Source organism: Brienomyrus brachyistius, chromosome 14 (assembly GCF_023856365.1).
Source record: "Brienomyrus brachyistius isolate T26 chromosome 14, BBRACH_0.4, whole genome shotgun sequence".
NCBI lineage: Eukaryota > Metazoa > Chordata > Actinopteri > Osteoglossiformes > Mormyridae > Brienomyrus > Brienomyrus brachyistius.
Window position 1 is genome coordinate 22,609,688 of NC_064546.1, and position 18,404 is coordinate 22,628,091.

Genomic DNA, 18,404 nt, shown 5'->3' on the forward strand with positions numbered 1-18,404 from the left:
TTTTTTTCTTTGCAACTGCAAACTTAAGGCCCAGGGGACGTTAACCTCAGCGTCGTCGCTGCACCGGTGTGGCTTGTGATGATGGTGTTAAAACTTGCACTGGTGTTCCCCTCGTTGGCAAGGTCCCTCTCTGCCATCCCCGGGCTGCGCTGTGTTAAATTCTGCTTGTCTGTCATCGTTCAGCATTTCCAAAGGAAACGCAAGGCAGTGCATGTCTGCTGGGTAAACTGGATCCGCCTGCCGTTCCTGGGGGAACCATGGGAGACGTCGCTGAGTCAGAGCCTGGCTGAAGCTGTGGGTGTTTCGGACCTGGCCTGTATTGCAAGGGGGGGGGGGGGGTGTGCTGTCCATGAAGCCAGTGATCGTCCTCCTCTGGCTTTGGATGAGTCATCAGAGGAAGTGGCACAGACCCTAAATAAACTAGCTGTATCATCCCTCCCCCAACTGACTCCTTCACCTCCCCAGCTGTCTGCCACCGGTCCCATCATTGGCTGGGAACTCCGACCCCATGAACCTCGCAGGATGCCAGCTCTTCGAAGGGCTCCCTAGCTCCCTAGGAGTGGCCCCCACCCCACCCAGCTTGGTGCATAAATGGCCCACGGCCTCGAGCCGAGAAGTGGGAGCGGCCGAGGGTTTCAGAGCCTGCTTCTGCTTGTCTGTGATTTAGACACTGTCGGTATCAGTGGCCTGTTTGTCTTGGGTGGCCTTGAAGGACCAGGTCTGTCCATGTGACTCGTAAGCAGCTGGGAGCGTCTGCGGCTTAGACGCCTCGTAAAGCTGTGTTCTCACGGACAGATGTCTGAACCAAAAAGCTGCTTCTGCCTCTGATTTTCTCCAAACATACCTGTTAACACAGTGGAATATTGTACTGGAGCAGCTTGGTTTGCAAACCAAAACGGGCCTTGAACCAACAGCCTGGTTCTGTTTGAGAACTTTGAAGTTCTCAACTCAGAACTCTGTTTTGAGTACGTTGAAATGTTACGTATGACCTCAGGGATATTACACCACAGCCTGGTGTTCCAGTAATCCGACTTACTGACTTAGTAAATGCTTTTATCCAAAGCAGAGTACCATCTGAGAGCACGGTTTGCTGGTGGGGGGTTGTGAACCCACAGTGAAACGGTGAAATCACTGACCCTGAAATGCGAGAAGTGCGAGAGGGGAAGAGGCGAGTGCGATGATCTCGCTGCCCAGGATTAGGAATGATCGTCATTACAGGACAGTAATGGGTTACAGGACAGTTATTCATCCTCAGGTGGGGCCAGGAGGCAAGCAGAAGAGACCTCCCTGCAGATTTCCGTCAGTGCTGCCTGACGTATGCTCTGTGTGTTTACAGGACTGGGGCGGGGGGGTGTTTACTAAACATGACACTGTTGGCAATGACACTGTTTCAGGGCAGGATTCAGGTTGTGTCAGCCTGGGCGCCCCTACATGCCGAGGCAGGAAGTGATGCGTGAGTAAACTTGGGCAGCTCTGTGCATGCGTGTGTGTGTTTAGGAGTGTCTGCTCAGCTGAATGGCAAGGTAGGCAGGAAGCTGCTGCAGTTTAAGCCATCTGGCAGCGGTGGTCATGACCGCAGCCAGGGTGGTGACTGCCAGCCCATCCGAGGGTTTGCTGGCCATGACCGAACTGGCTAAGCTGGAGGAGAGCAGCCCAGGGGCCCTTGCCCTAGGGGAGAGCGAGTAGGTGAGTGGTCTCTCTTCTCTACGGCTGCTGTGGCGTTGTGCTGCCAGGCCGTTTGTGTCTTTGTGTCAGCCCCCCCCCCCCCACCCTTTCCAAGGAAGGGATCTGCTATTTAAAATAAACCACTTTTATCCCCTTGGATATCCCAATCGTGGGAACATCAGCCAGCCTTCCCACAAATCAACACTGAATCACAACATCGCTTTCATCAATAACAACCTTACTGTTTGCTCTTCTGTGACTCGGGACCTCAGACCAGTTAATGATTTGAAAGCCTTTCCTCCTGTGAGTTGATTTCCTCACATTAGCACATGTCTTTTTGATTCTCTCTTCTGAAGCTGGATCATGGAGATGCACTGATAAATGCTGGTGACTTTCTGACCTGAGCACCTGCCAAACCGTGCTCCTTCGCCCTGCGTGACATTCCGTGCGACTCATGTGGCCAGAGATCGGATGGCGTATTGTGAAAATGGCTGCAGATATAAATTTTCTTGTGACACCTGATCTGCGGGCGTGTCTCGCCTCACTGACTGTCCTACTTGGACACCGTGAGCTAAGGCAGCCTTGGGGAGGCGCCCGAGGACGTCTGGGTAGCCCGTTAATGTGACCACATCTAATGATTGTAGTAGGACGTGTTGTTTTTTCACCTCCCTCCTCCTGAATGTGATTCACGTTTGGATTAACTGTGCGGCTCCTGTGTGGCCAGAGGCATGATTGTGACAATGACAGGTCCCTTCTTCCCCTGGAAGGTGACAGCAGGCTAATGATCCCATCATCTTCCAAACGTCAATCCTGAGCAGTCTTAGTTAATCTTCTCTAATATTTTGTCTGATTCATTTGAAGCATCAGCATCCATGAAACTCCAGCTGTTTCCATGGTCGCCATGGCACTGAGCGGGTGCAGTTGGCATGGTCTGGTGCCCTGTGGTGCCGGTGGTGCCTGACCTGCCTTTGATCTAGAGCTCCACCTCTACAGCTGGATGGATTCAGGTTTGGCACATTAATGGGTCTGTCACCCCCCAGAAACTCAATCCACCATCATCTCTGATATCCAGCTCGCAGGCAGCTGTCACGTGTATTTCTGCTGGTTCAAAAGCACGTTCCTTGCCTCGGGGGGAGGGGGGGTCCACTTACTCTCTGCACATCCAGGTATGTGATGTATTTGTCCTTCAGACAGAGTACTGGCCAGGGTGTGTCTGTGTGGTGTCTATGGGGCATGTGTGCAGTGTGTTTATGGGATGTGGGTGGTGCCTGTGGGGCATAGCTGGGATGTGTGCGGTATCTGTGGGGCGTGTGTGGGATGTGTGCAGTGTGTCCGTGGGATGTGTATGGTGCCTGTAGGGCATAGGTGGGATGTGTGCTATGTGTGTGGAGTGTGTGCTGTGTCGGCAGGGTTTTTGTGGGATGTGTGTGTGGAGTGTGTGCTGTGTCGGAAGGGTTTTTGTGGGATGTGTGCGGTCTCTGCAGGGTTTTTGTGGGATGTGTATGGTGTCTGTAGGGCATAGCTAGGATGTGTGCAGTGTCTGTGGGGCGTGTGTGGGATGTGTGCGATGTGTCCGTGGGATGTGTATGGTGCCTGTAGGGCATAGGTGGGATGTGTGCTGTGTGTGTGGAGTGTGTGCGGTCTCTGCAGGATTTTTGTAGGATGTGTGCTGTGTGTGTGGAGTGTGTGCAGTCTCTGCAGGGTTTTTGTGGGATGTGTGCGGTGTCTGCAGGGTTTTTGTGGGATGTGTATGTGGAGTGTGTGTGGTCTCTGCAGGGTTTTTGTGGGATGTGTATGTGGAGTGTGTGTGGTCTCTGCAGGGTTTTTGTGGGATGTGTGCGGTGTCTGCAGGGTTTTTGTGGGATGTGTGTGTGGAGTGTGTGTGGTCTCTGCAGGGTTTTTGTGGGATGTGTGCGGTGTGTGTGGAGTGTGTGCGGTCTCTGCAGGGTTTTTGTGGGATGTGTGCGGTCTCTGCAGGGTTTTTGTGGGATGTGTGCGGTCTCTGCAGGGTTTTTGTGGGATGTGTGCGGTCTCTGCAGGGTTTTTGTGGGATGTGTGCGGTCTCTGCAGGGTTTTCGTGGGATGTGTGCGGTCTCTGCAGGGTTTTTGTGGGATGTGTGCGGTGTGTCCGCGGGATGTGTATGGTGCCTGTAGGGCATAGGTGGCATGTGGGGTGTCTGTGTACAGCCTTTGTCCAGCCTGTGAACGCGCACAGGAGGTTGGAGTTGTTCCTCTGTTCGTCTCCTGATGCACTGTCTGCCAATATTAATATAATGATGTATATAATACACATAAATGCTTGGCTGTATAAAAGCACCTTGTATATCCAATTTCGTTTACCTGGTTTTTAAATACGCCCTATCCCACCTCTCCGCAAGGACACAGCATTTTATGCCATATCGATGGAAAAAAGCTGATGAAGTAAAGCTGGATATGAGCTTTAATGTACCAAACAACGAAAGCATAACCCTGCAGACAGTGACTGGGAATCAGAACCGGCATGGCGGCAGCTGGCCAGCAACACAGAGAGCCTTCCTGCTTTAAAAAGGCTGTTTACCCCATTTCACATCATGTTCAGACACCACCGGTATCCAGCAACCCAGTGTGCAGCGACACCTCGATTAACAGAACCATGACAAGCTATGGAGAGGGGACAGCTTGAGCCACTCAGTGGTTTATAATGCTGTAGCTGAGTGAAAGGTTGTTGGTTCAAATCCCAGAGTTAATGGGGTGGTTTTACACGGGCCTCTGAACAAGGCTCTCGACTACTTTTGGTACTTTTTTTGGATAAAATAACTTAAATGTAAGTGAAAGGGTCGTGTCCCCTAACTGCAAACGGACGTGCCCGTTTTGCATGGGCAGTAATTACGCCGGTCTCTCCCCCATTTTCAGTGAAAAAACAGTAAAAATCCCATTTTCATTTTGGGGGTTTTCACCCGTTCTTTGTAGGTTAACATTTTCCCCGTTAAATGATTCATTTACATGTTACGCGCTGTGAATAAGTGGAAGCGCCGGCTTTAATTAACAAAGACGGCTGAGTTGCGCTGAGGCCGGCGCTCCGAAACTTGGGCTCCGATCGGCCGCAAAGCACGGACAGGACAGCCCTGCAGAGTCCTCCGAAAGCCGAGCTTTCTGGGCGGATGTTTCCAAATTTGGGCGGAGGGTGGATCCTGTTAATCTACCTTGGGTAATTTCACGCCGATCGGGTAGAAGGAGGGGCCACCAAGGCCGCGGAGCTCATCTTTATTGCAGTCGCCGCAGATGCGCGGCTATTATATCGCGGCGAGGAGTCGTGGTCGGTACTGTGTGGATAAAAGCGGATAAAAGGCTTTTTAAAAAAAACATTAACCAAACTAGACGGTAAAAGAATGCGACTTCTGCTGGCGCTCCTGCTCGCTGCCGTCTGGGTCCCCGGCACACTTTCGGTGAGATCAGACTTTCATTCAGTGCTTTTTCTGGGCCAGGGAGTCGCGACACAGTCCAATGGGGCGAAAGGGGGACCTGCGCTGCGGGGCGGCGACACCGGGATCCGGGAGTTGGACCGAGAGCGGATCTGAGACGTAATCTGGAGCTATGCTTCCCTATCCACGATAAACTTCTAAATGATCGAAAGTGGTTTTATTTACATGTGTCTGGTGTTTAAAACTACCTTATTTATAACTATACGCCAGCATTTTGGTTTTGAAAAGTGTCCTGAGCGCAAAGTGGACATTAGTAGCGCATGAAACGCACGGAAACGCACGATCATGTAGTTTCTCCAGTTCCGCCATGTCCTTCGCGCTGGGAATTGGGCGAAGTTAGTTTTTCCTGGCTGCATGTATATCTGTGTAACTTCTTATACCAGTTCTCTCTTCTTTTCAGCAGAAGGTCTGTCTTTTATTGCCTACTTATTGCCTTTCAAAAGCCACCCCTTAATTAAAGTTTTAAGTGCGGCACCCTGCCAGCGGCCAGTGCGTTTTTTATAACCCTTTAAATGCAGTGACTATGAAACAGTCTTGGTAACGATTCCTGGATGTAATTATCTATAGATTAACGTTAAAGCACATGCCTACATTGATTTAATTTTCATATCTTTTTAATGTTAGATCTTGTTAGTCTTGGTTTTTACGTCTGAACCTACCGGCCCTGTGTGCGCTTTCGTTTTTGCGCCCGTAGCCATAATGAACTTGTCATAATGAGCTGGCTGTAATTAGCGCAGGACTCGGCGTTTCTTGACCGGCCGCTGGATGCCGGTCGATCGGTTGCCGCAGCCTCGTTTCCCCTTCGGACGCGAATCGCTCTCTAACCTTGGCTGGGAAGTTTATTGTAAAGAGGCAACTCGGCTACTGCGATTTCATAAATAATTATTTTAATCGGCCAAACCTTTTATAGAATTTCTAAAGCTCACTGGCCGTTTCTTTTCGTCTCCAGCTGCCGCGAATGTTTGTTTTCAGTCTAGACACAAGCCGCTGCAGTGGGAAGCTGCTGGTTGCAGATCCGATCCCATCCGCCCTCGATGCCGGGATAAGTGAGGATCTTCTTCCAGCAGGTCTCTGGACCGGCGGTGTGATTCGGAGGCAGGGGTGTCAAACTCCAGTCCTGGGGGGCCGTAGCTCTGTGTCGCTTTTCCCCCAAAAATGATTCAGCTCAAAAGCTGTGCTATAATTTTCATAAGGAGTTGAATCAAGTGTGTTAATAAGGAAAAACCCAAAAACGTGCAGGGCTCCGGCCCCCCGGGACTGGAGTTTGACACACTTGCTCTAAGGACACGGACCGGTGCCCGTAAGGACGGAATGCTCATCCAGCAGCGTGAACTGGGGGGGAGGCAGGCAGGCAGAGAAACATCCGGTTAGACTTTTCGTGTGAGGAAATCAGGCTGTGGGCTATGGGAGGGGGAGAGGAACAACAGAACTGCACCCAGCTCACCTGAACTTGGCGGGTAGCCAGGATAGGGGGGGTTGGTGGTTGTTAGTGGTCGCTGTTCAGTAGCAGATTGAAGGAATTAGACTCTTCAGAATTTTGATTTAACAAACATCTCTTACGGGGTTTAGGTGAAGGGGCCGCACTGGTGTTTCTGTGGTTTAGGAAACCTGCTGGTTTCTCTCACTCGTCTCTCACCAGCTTTGGTCGGTTTAAAGTTGCTGTGTGGCTATCAGGTGCCAACTGACATCTAGCGACAAAGTGCCTCTCGGAAACATCTACATGTGTCCAGGGTGCTGGGGGAACTTGAGGGGCACCTGGTGAACATCTGGCCAGGTGTTCAGTCTGAGTGTAAAGCAGGTCACCTTCACAGCTTATAGTGACAGGCTGAGCTTCCATGAATGTTACGGCTGGGTGTGTTGGAATTTGTATTTTTTTATTTTTTTGTGTGTTTCATCACATTCCCTTCAGTAACTTGATCAGACCAGCAAAGTACCACTTAAGCGTCCCGCTTGTGTGTCTGCTGGTTCTACCTGCTCTTGTGGGTCAGCAGAGCTTCCTGTATTTGTGAGTTTGTTCCGTCTGAAATATCCGGCAGCAGACAGAAATGGCACCGTGCCCAGGGTTAGTCTGCTGGTGGCACCACTGGGAATGCAGTGGCCTTGGTGGGCAGCCGGTTGGGCTGGAGGGGGCTGCTCTGTGCAAGGAACGCCGTGGTTCTGGTTCCACCACAAACCCCTCCCTCTGATTTCTTTGCCTGGACTTACTTTCCATTTTGCAACCTTCTGTATTTCACACTGTACCCAATGGTGAGGGAATCCACACTCGGTAACGGAGCAGTTTGCTGGCAGCATATAGTGTTTGCTTAGGATTGGTTCCAAAGAAACGCATAAACCGTGACAGACACAATCTGATCATGTGGCCATATTTTTTTATTATTTTTTAAAATTTATTAGCATGAACAAGATAATGAATATTTTTGACGTCTTATGCCTGAACCAGGTTGGGCTTGGGGCGAGTGGCGTGGTGAGGTGGAGATGCTGACCCTGTGTGTGAAGGCTCCGGTGTTGGCGGTCGGTTCCGAGCACCATCTGCGCTCCTGGCTCGGTTGCTGGGTGTTCAGCGCTTCATGCGGATTCCTAATTAACACTATTTAATTAATTGGTAAATTCACAGCTGTTAAAGGAGATTGGACACGCAAGGGAGTGTTCCTTTGCTCACTTTCACTCGTATTGTGGCATTTCTGATGAGAACCTGCAGTGATGTATAATCTAAGGTAGCCCCCCCCCCCCCACTGGGAAGGAGGTTGGTTTCAGGGAGGATGTGTGTTTGTGATTCAGGCTTGGACATTAAGCCTGATTGGTTCATAAACTGTTGATTGTGATGAGGGCAGTGGCCTGAGTTGGACATGAGTGTAACTCGCCGCCATGATTTCTTGTCCAATCAGAGTGCAGCAGGGTGTGGTCTCTTCCTCCCCCCCCCGGCTATGCGCTGTGAGTCATGACTGCTTGCAAGTGTGTCCCCGCCCACTACTGCTGGCTGTTTATCCCCCTTGTCTAAATTGAACAAAGAGGGGGGGGTCCATTCCAGTGAACTACACGTGTACATGGCTGACATGCCTGAGCTTGTGTACGTTCATGGGAATGCTGGCTTAGATCTGACTAATTTAAATGTCACATCACCTAAATCAGAGTTATTTCACCTTTTGGCAGGGCTGCATGAAAGGGAGCATGATTGGATTTTAGAAGAATGCTGCTTCTGTCAATCTAGCTGCTTCATAGCTATTAACACCGTCCCCCCCCCTCCCCCGCCCCTCGCCTCGGGATGGAATGGAGGTATTTCGGATCTGTTTCTCGTCGGGTGGTCCGGTTTTTAATTTGACAGCCTGTCCACAATGTTTGGCTGTGCAAAGTGCTGTTTTATGAGCTGGACAGCACGGGATTCTTCTGTGATGAAGCCTTTCGCGTTTACCCATTTACTCATGTCTGGGTGGGGCTGGTCCGGCGCTCACTCCCCCAGATGGAGGGTGTCCTTCGGCACCGAAGCCTCTCTGCGCCCCCCCCCAGCTTGCTGTACTCTGTACTGGATGCTGCTGGCTTTGGTTGCCGGTTGGTTGGCCTTCAAAGGTGGTCCTTCAGATGCTGTAGCGGCTGGGATTTCCCCCTCATGTCTCACACCCCTCCTCCACCCAAGGTGATGAGTTTGGTCTGTCGGCGCTTCCAGGATAATCAAAGCCCCCCCCGCCTACATTCCAGGGCTTCCAGCAGTTAATAAGGGCCTTTTATCCGAGTGGCTTGGCTGGATAGAGATGGGAGCTCGGGTAGCTGCTGTGTAGGACCTGGAAGAGACCAGGCTGATGGACACAGCGTCTTATCTGTCACAAGAGCCTCTGCTTCCCCGAAGACTGGATGCTGATACCAGGATGTGTCTGGGCACTGTCATCTAATCTGGTCTGTTCTCCCAGACGCACATTTTGGAGGGAAAACGCTGCAGCTGGTTTGCTGCCTGAAGCCCCATTCACAGATCTGCTTTGGTCTCCTGTTTCCACTCAACCAAAGGGGCAGAGGGACCTGCGAGTCCCACTCTGCCCAGTGTCTCTTTGGTCCTCCACTTAGATTGCTAATTGGTAACAACCAAACAGGATATCTGCTCCTGACCGTGGTCAGTGATCAGGATAGATTCATGGATTATTGGGAGCTGGGGGCCAGTAGTCTGTCTCTCCCCAGCTATCCCCAGGGTGTCCTCTGCAGGCGCAGGGCTGCCCCGTTTTCAGGGGAAGCTAGGATGAGACGGCATGCGATGTCAGGTAACACCTGGGAACAGTCCCCCGCCATTCAGTCCAGCTGTCTGACACTGGTAGCGCCTTCCGTCCTTAACAGCTGCCTGTTGTTTACAGTGACAGTATCAGCAGAAGAATGAATAATATTTACCCAGCTCCCAACGGCATCCTTGGTCAGACTATTTTTGCTAGCAGTGTGAATATTTTAACATGATGCAGAGGAAGCAGGAAATGGCGACCAGGAAGCATGTTTAGATGTCTGTGATATGAACTGTTGACGAAAGAATGGTAAACTTTAGTATGCTGCCCACATTGACACACCCTGCTTCAGCTCCAGCAAGGGGATGGGGGTGTAATCGTTTCCAAGCCTGCAGAAGAAAGTGTTTTAGTCTTCGTCAGGGGAGCAGTGGCAGACTTCCTTGCTTTGTAGCAGTGGGAGTGATGGTTGGGGGTGTCCTTGAGCTGAGATGCTGGGGGGTGTGTGGTATATGGCAGGGGTGTCTGTTCCCCCTCTCACCATGTTCTTCTCATGGGATGGATGCAGGCAGTCATAGCCTCCTTGAATGGACATCACGGGACTCGGTCACTGAGGAGCACCCTGATGCGCTGACCCCCTGTCCACCTGCTGGGGGCGCCTTCACCGGGTCTGGGAAAAGCAGCACTGGCACATGAGCCCCCCTCCCCCACCAAGCCGAGGGTGTGCAGCTGACCGCAATGGCGCCTTCAGGACAGACGGATGGACTGAGACTCCAGCTGGCCCCGCCTCTTTATTGCCTTCCTCCGATTGGCTGTCGAACTCCATGAATAGCTCGAGGAGAGCCGCCTTTTGGCAGAGATGAAATGCCACTTCTGCTCGGCGTCTAGCCTTTGTCTTTGTTCCTGACGTGGTTGTAAGCCTCTCTACAGCCTTTTTTCGCTGTTCACTTTTTCTGTGGCTTTGGATGCCGATTTTTGGTGTCCTGGTAGCTGTATATGAGTGTCTCATTAAAATAGGGGGTTGGGGGACTGGGGTCATGCTTTGGCTTTTTTGCCCCTCCCATGCCCCCTCATGCTTTTTGGTGTTTTTTAACTCTTCATCTCTAATATTAAATTATTATTGATTCCGAAGTGGCATCTCCATGGCTGAAGGTCCAGATATCCTCCTCGACTAGGACGGCGTTGGCCTTGGACCATGGACCGACTGTTCTTCTGCCTGAACCTCACTGTGGCCCAGTCCCTATGGTGCGGCTCTGGTGCGTCATACCAGTTGTTTCTGTCGCTGGGGAAAAAGTGCGTATCTACCAGGCTTGGCAGCGTGGGGGTGTTTGCTGCTCCATGAGCTGTAAGCACTGAGGTCCCCAGTACCATGGAACGCTGGCCTCCTGGCCTGGCTGTAAGCAGTGAGGTCCCCAGCGCCATGGAAGGCTGGCCTCCTGGCCGAGCTGTAAGCAGTGAGGTCCCCAGTACCATGGAACGCTGGCCTCCTGGCCGAGCTGTAAGCAGTGAGGTCCCCAGTACCATGGAACGCTGGCCTCCTGGCCGAGCTGTAAGCAGTGAGGTCCCCAGTGCCATGGAAGGCTGGCCTCCTGTCCTGGCTGTAAGCAGTGAGGTCCCCAGTACCATGGAACGCTGGCCTCCTGGCCGAGCTGTAAGCAGTGAGGTCCCCAGTACCATGGAACGCTGGCCTCCTGGCCGAGCTGTAAGCAGTGAGGTCCCCAGTGCCATGGAAGGCTGGCCTCCTGTCCTGGCTGTAAGCAGTGAGGTCCCCAGCGCCATGGAAGGCTGGCCTCCTGGCCGAGCTGTAAGCAGTGAGGTCCCCAGCATCATGGAACGCTGGCCTCCTGGCCGAGCTGTAAGCAGTGAGGTCCCCAGTACCATGGAACGCTGGCCTCTTGGCCTGGCTGTAAGCAGTGAGGTCCCCAGTGCCATGGAAGGCTGGCCTCCTGGCCTGGCTGTAAGCAGTGAGGTCCCCAGTACCATGGAACGCTGGCCTCCTGGCCGAGCTGTAAGCAGTGAGGTCCCCAGCGCCATGGAAGGCTGGCCTCCTGGCCTGGCTGTAAGCAGTGAGGTCCCCAGCATCATGGAACGCTGGTCTCGTAGTCAGGCTGCAAGCAGTGAGGTCCGAGTTTAAACAAACTGGAGGAGGTTTGCTCCCAGCCTGCCACCCAGGCCTTACCTTAGATGGTTAGGAATGTGCCCCCCTCCCACCCCCGCCCTCGCCAGTGGCTGCATCTAGGAACACTGCCTGCTGGGAAACATCCTAACTATTAGGAACTTCTTATTAAAGATTTTCTCCCTTTGCTGTTCAGTTGGGTGACTTTGAGGGTGCTGCAGGTATCATCTGAGAATTTTTGGCAGATGTCCTTCAGAGTTGGTGTGTGTGTTTGTGTGGGACAGTAGTGGGGGAATGAGTGACCTTGTGCTGAAGCTGAATGACCGGCAGGTATTTTTTGACGTGCCCTGGTGCTGAGAGGCTAGGAAACCTACATCACATTTTTCATACCGGAGATGTCTGCTGGCGCAGGGTTTTACACGCTGCTGCACACGAGACCACAAAGGACCTTTGTTTGGGAGCCGGGAACTCGTCTAGCCGTCCTGACTTGGTCTTTTTATCCTGCTGTTTTGTTCCTTTGTTTGGTCACCTTTTCCCCCTCCCCAGGTTTGTAGAAGGCAACACAATATTTATCAAGCAAACATCTCACTCTGCAGAGTCCAAGCCTTGCTGTAGCTCAGTGTTGTGAAACTGAGTTTTCAAAATGGGGGCAGTGTGTGGCTCGGTGGGTGAGGAGGGTGTCGAGATGTCATGCCTGAGGTCAGAAGGTCGCCGGATCAAATCCCCATTGGGCACCAGAGTTAGACCTTTAATCCCCAGTCGGCCCAGGGACTGTCCTACTCTGCCTTATGTCACTTGGCCAGAAGAATCTCCTAAGTAAATGCGGCTGTGGCAGTCTTTGGGCGTCCCGCCTGGCCGGCGAGGGACATGCTGTTCCCCGAGTCACAGCGGCTCTCCCGTGTTGCATGAGCGTGGCGTGTCCATGTCAGGGCTCCTCATGTGTGAGTAGGCCAGCCTGCTGTTAGGGTGGCGGCTGCAATGGTCTGGGCCCGTTTATCCTGTGAGTCAACTGTCAGAGATGCGATAAACCGCACGCCGTCTCCCACCGTGGGAACCTGAGATGTGTGAACTGCCTCCGCTTCCTTTGAACGGGAGTGCAAGCCCAGACCTTCATGCTGCTGTGATTTAGGAGTCGATTTTAGTTATCTAACAGGGCGGCTCTGTGGGCCAAAATTTTATATGTTCTTTCCCTCTCGAAGAGAACTGCATTTTTTTGTCTGAGATAAAACCGACTTCGGCTTGTCCAGACGGCTCCCTGATTCAGTGGTATCGCTTTTCACCGACTGGCATTATTTTTGTAGAGCTCTGATCTTGCTTGTTGTTCGTTCCTGTGTCCCCACACCGGACCCTGCACCCGAGATCAGAATGCACTGCCCTCAAGCCACAAAGCTGATGGTCTCTCTCTCTTTCAGCAGGACTGGAGTCCTCCAGACGACCAGGATGCATCGGGAGATGACCTGGAAACCTCCGGCTCTGGCTCAGGCGACGATGGTACGGACCCCCCCTCCCCTGTCATTGTGACTCGAGAAGCTCTTCAGACCAAACCGTTGAGTTTTGATGGGCTGTGTGGCAGGACTAAGCAGGCTGTGCTCTGAAGCCCTTGCAGGAGAAGTGCTGTGAAGGCAAATTTTGAGCCTTTAAGTGTTTTATAAATGGTTTTTCTTTTTAGTGCAGCAAATTACCTCGTTATAGTAATTTAAGGACTTCTTATCCTTCCTTGTAAAGAGGGATGATCTTTCAAGCATCTTGCAGTTAATCGGTGCTCTGCTGCATACGGGGGCTGACCCTCCTCTAAACTCTGGCCCCCGCCTGACTTGCCATAGCCCATTGTTTTTTTGCGGGCGGGTGCGGGGAAGCAGCTTGTATGGGTGCCTGAAAGCCTCATGTGTTCAAGCCTCATTTTTGACTAAACCTTGTTTCCTTTTAGATCTCATGGGATTCAGTCTCACTCTCCCATCAACACCCTCCTCGGTCACCACACGCGTTTCTACGACAACAGAGCGGAATCGAGTACCCATGCGTGATCCAGTAAGGGCAGTGACCTCCCAGGCTTCGCCCACCACTGCAGCAGGTGGTGTGGTAACCAGCCACTGGACTGCAGGACCTCCAGCAGAGGGGGGTGTGGTGACTGAGGACCGCCTTCATGGACAGACCACTTCAGCCAGTCCCGATGCCCACGAAGAACACTCCACGTCCCTCCCCACGAAGGCCCAGCCACGAGCTGGTATGGGCATCCATAATCAGACTGCCGCTACTCCATCCCACTCGACGACCATCTCAACCACGACCGTTGTAATGCACGTGAACACCACAGCGGTGATAGAGAGGCTTCCAGTCGTGCCTGAATCTGAGCACACGTCCACCAAGAAGACCCAGCCAGCCCCGACTCCAGTGGCACCCGCTCAGGATAAGATCCCCAGTGTCACTCGGCATGTCCCTACATCGGGCTCTCCGGCCACCACTCCGACTTTGCTCCCGACGGTGCCTGAGGAGCCGATTATAAAAGGGGGCAGGAGTCATGTTGTGGGCAGTGAGCCAGAGGTGAGACAGGTCTACCTTGCCTGATCAAAGCTTCACAGAAAAGCGCATTATTGACAGCAGCAGTGTTGCTGCGCCCAAGCAGTGGTATGAGGTATCATGAGTTAAATGCCTTTACACCTAACGAGGTTGTTGCCTTGCAATCATTGTACATGGGTGATATTGTAACTTGAAATGCACTCATGTTTTTATGGTTTATGGATGAATTCAACTTAAAGGTATGATGTTGATGTTTAGGAATTCATTTGAGGCTTCTAAACGCTGTCTTCCAGAAAGATACTGACATCGTCATTGACGAGGATCTTACGCAGCAGCAGTTCCAGGAGACCGGGCAGAGCCAGTCGCTGCTGGACAGGAAGGAGGTCCTTGCCGGTAGGTCTCTCCTGGTGGGCACACTGATTTGGGAGCAGTCCATCTGGGCGGAAGCGGCCGTTTGGCTGGTCAGGCTTGGTCAGATCTGCTTCTTCTGGGGATCCCTTAATGGCTTTTCTCTTTGCTTGGCTTGAGGGCTGGGTTCATCCCCTTGAGTTGAAGGGCTGTGTGTGATGACAAAATCCAGCCTTTGGACCAGTGTTCATGTTCTCTGCCAAACAAGTCGACTTGGTACCAAACTGGTGGTCCTTGTGTTTGAGCCCCACAGTGAACCAGATGACCACCGTGCTCCATTCGGTCTCGGGAATCCCACGTACATGCTGCAGGCTCCCAGAAATGCAAGCTGGGGGTTCCACTCAGTAGCTAACTCCAGCTCTGGTTCTACCCCCCCTCAGGTGTGATTTCTGGAGGCGTGGTGGGCTTGGCCTTCGCCGTCCTCTTGGTATCCCTCATGGTCTACCGCATGAAGAAGAAGGATGAGGGCAGTTATTCTCTGGATGAACACAGCCACCCCAACGTCGGCTACCAGCGGCCGCAGGGCCAGGAGGAGTTCCTGGCATAAGGCCTCAGCGTGGCCTGCCTCACCCCCACCCATGCCCCCCCGGTCCTACATATGCCCCATAATGTCACGCTTTTGCCTTTTCTCGTGGTGGGATTCCTCACTTAAGAGATGTTGGTTGGGTTTGTCACTTAAGAGGTGTTGGTGGTTTTGCCTTTTTGACAGGTGGGGGGAGGGGGGTCCATCTCTCTTCGGCTGTGTAGAACGTCTCAGCCTTGTCCTACATTCACTGACGATCAGACTGCATTTCTGTACCAACTGTAACTCCTTTTGTTTTCTGCAAAATGTCATGCAGTGCTGGAGGTTGAACTGTGTGCCCGCCCCCCCAAGTGCTGGACAAGATCACACACTGATAGAGCAGTTCTGTTTGTGATTGTGCCTGCTGATAATTTTTTAATTTTTTTTATCCTCTTTCATTTTCTGGGGGGGGGGGGGTGTATTCGCAAAGATGTAGGTTTGATGATCGTCGTTCATACCACCACGTTGGGCTCCTCTCGCCAAGCTTGCCCTGTCCTTTAGCACAGGCGTGTCTATCCTTATCTTCCATGCCCACATGGGAATGTCTGGCAGGCATTGTGTCTTTGCTCATTCTAAGATGGCCTTGGTGTGGCTGTCTTAAGGATCTTACTGGTTTTCTGGGTGGGGGGTGAGGGGGGTGTGTCCATGTGCTCTGTGGGACATTAACCTGTATGTTCGTCTGCTGAGCAGCTTCTCTTCAGCTGATTGTTGTTTTAGGAATGAAGAGGCTCTGTCTCTCTGTCTGTCTGTCTCTCTCTGTCTGTCTCTTGTTTGTGTTTTGCTGTACAGCTCTTCTATCAGATTTTCGGTTTGGCCCCCCCCCAGGCTGTCTGCCGATGTCTTTTTGCTTCGCAGCCTCTAAGACCTGGAGCCGGATCCATGTCTCTGGGACGTCACAAAGCACACTTTGTCTGACTAACAAGGCGACATCGCCCCCCACGCCTCTTCCGGAGGACTGGAATAGTTGCTGCTCTTGTTCGTTCTGCGTTCGGTGATGAATGGCGGCGGACCAAACGGAACGGAACCGCTCCGAGCCAGAGCGTCACGGAAACCGCAGATTGGTGGACAGATGTGGAGTGTGCTGTTCTCACGGCAACAAGCTGCCAGTCTGTAGCTGGCAAACAGTCGGTCCCAATAAGAATCAGTCTGACACCAAGTCTGACTAAAAGTTTTTTTTCTTTTTGGATGTTATTTGCGAATCACCAGTGACCTATGGTCCTAAGTACTCGGTAACGTGAACTGACCACGTCACAATCCACCAATCACGGTCTGCACCAAGATCAGTGACGCCAGCTGTGGCACAGTAGGGCTATGAGCACATCGCGATGGCACTGTGAATCGTGAAGAGTGTTAGCACAGCTATGCCAGTCGCTCTGCCGGAACGCAAAGCGTTGTTGCGGGGTGTAAGCGCGCCGTGCAGAAAGAAAGATTCACTGTAGGCCTACGGGCCCCTGGGAGTCAACAAGCATTTTTTTTTTTTTTTTTTTTTTTTTTTTTTATATAATTCAAATGTGTATGTTTTGATATATTTTTTTTTTTTTCTGTATTTGATATTTGTGGCCCATTTCTTAAGCACTGGGAAATCGCTGATAGCCACACCCCCTGCCGACTGTCCCTGAGTGTCTGGGGAACTTTTGCGTTCTGTACCTGCGGTATAGTTTCTCTGCATTGGTCTCCCAGACTCCCAAAAATTCAGTTTTCTGCTGTACAATGGAGGAAATCAATATGTTTATATACATTTTTTTCCCCTTTTCCTTCTTTGGGGAATTTGTACCATTTTTTTTTTCTATTTATTTACCCTTGAGTTTGTTGGTCGACTTGCAATAAATATGAACTTTATCACCAAGAAACAGCAGCTCTGTGTGTTTGTCTTTCGAAAGCGCGTCTTGTTTCCTTAGCCACTCGCTTCGGACCCTGTGACTCGGACCCTGACTCGCCGTCAGCAGAACGCTAACTTGTGATGTATGAACGCAGAGGAGAACCGGAGCGTGTGTCTGGAGGACTTGGATTCCAAGGAAAGGTTTTGTTTGTCCGCAGCTGGTCTCGCGGCACACAGCATTGCTTCGATACTCGCAGTTAGCATGAAATTACAGGGGCCGCTGTGGATGTTCGGAGGGTCTCCATGCTGTGCGGCCTTCATCTCCGCCGCTGATTCTTCCTCAGGCTGCTCATCCCAAGAGCTACAAAAACAGAGGGTTTATTTTCAACCGTCAAGGAGCCGAAACTGCAGCTTCTGGCCCAGAAAGCTCTGCGAAGGAATGCTGACATTCATTCGCCTGGAATTTCTGCTAGAGAACTAAGGATCCGGGTGGGAATTCGTGGGCTTTGGTAGATGTCGACTTCTTTGGAGTGTCGCGGATCAGTGGTGATTCCAGCTTTATTCACATTACCGCTCTCGAGTCCCTCAGATCTGATGCTTTCAGGGCATCTTTCCAAATCAGAAAGGAGCCTCCATTTTGTCATTTTCAATAGCGCTGGAGTCGCAGATGTGTGACGCTGTGAGGCAGATGCTGTATGTTTGTGTGCGTGAGGGCTGTTTGGGGGGATCGGTGCATTTATATTAAAACTACATACAGGTCACCTTTATTTATGAATGTGAACCGTCAAGCTTCCATCTAAAGCGTAAAATTGGAACTGAACAATGAGGCTTGTAATATGAGAGCCAGTTTGAGGAGCCTGTGTAGGTCTTCTGGGGGGAGGAAGCCTGAGTTTGCATTAAGAGCTGTGGCCTGTTCCCAGAAGCGGGGTTACTGGCTTATCGGGGTAACTTGTCAGATTTAAGGAACCACAGTTTAAATGGACTTCATGTTCGTTCAGTTACATTTTGCCCAGACTACCTTAAATCCGACAAGTTACCCCGATAAGCCAGTAACCCCAGTACAGGCCCCTGATGTTTGGTAAGGTCTATGGATGCTTGTTTTGCCCGAATGACTGGGAGAGCGTTGAATGCTGATCACATGACCTTTTAGGCAACCTCAATTGTACAGAGATGCCCTGCAGCTCCTGTCCACCATCATTTCAGTCTAGATTTAATGGCTGAACATGCAGAACCAGCAGGATGGTTCCTGAGGTTTCTGCCACTGTCTGTATGTTGGGTTTGTTGCTGGTTCCACCGGGCGGCTGGATGGAAGCTTAGTGCACCTTAGCGGCGACCTCACGGGGGCGGGGCCAGCCTCGGCTGAGCTGAAGTCCAGGACTGTAAGCCCTGTTTGAGAGCCAGTATCGGGCAGGTTCTCCCTCTCTTTGCCTCCAGAAGTCCGACAGAGGTCTAGGCAGAAGCTGGCTTTCTGGCCCCCTCAGCATGGCGGCGGTTTGAGCACAGGAAACCCGGGAAGGAGGAACACCCAGGACAGCCTGTAATTGGCTGTTTATTTTCAGCGGGCTGTGGTGATGTGGATAGGAGATGCTCCTCTCTAGGGGCATGAAGCTGAGCCATCCATTTTGAGGGTATGTGTGTGTGTAATTTTCACTCTGCCATTATG

At 51.8% G+C, this 18,404-nt stretch overlaps 1 protein-coding gene across 2 annotated transcripts; it reads left to right on the top strand.

Annotated features, from left to right (window-relative positions):
• The first annotated feature begins 4,899 nt into the window (after positions 1–4,899).
• LOC125707252 (syndecan-1-like) lies at positions 4,900–16,772 on the top strand. 2 transcript variants are annotated; one of them, XM_048974244.1, is made up of 5 exons: positions 4,900–5,090; positions 12,848–12,926; positions 13,363–13,976; positions 14,246–14,345; positions 14,741–16,772. In XM_048974244.1, the coding sequence occupies exons 1-5, from the start codon at positions 5,034–5,036 to the stop codon at positions 14,905–14,907; spliced, it is 1,017 nt and encodes a 338-aa protein (XP_048830201.1). In that variant the 5' UTR covers positions 4,900–5,033; the 3' UTR covers positions 14,908–16,772. The 2 variants fall into 2 exon arrangements, with proteins under 2 accessions (XP_048830201.1, XP_048830202.1); XM_048974245.1 differs by having other exon boundaries at positions 4,901–5,090; positions 12,851–12,926.
• The last annotated feature ends 1,632 nt before the right edge of the window (positions 16,773–18,404 follow it).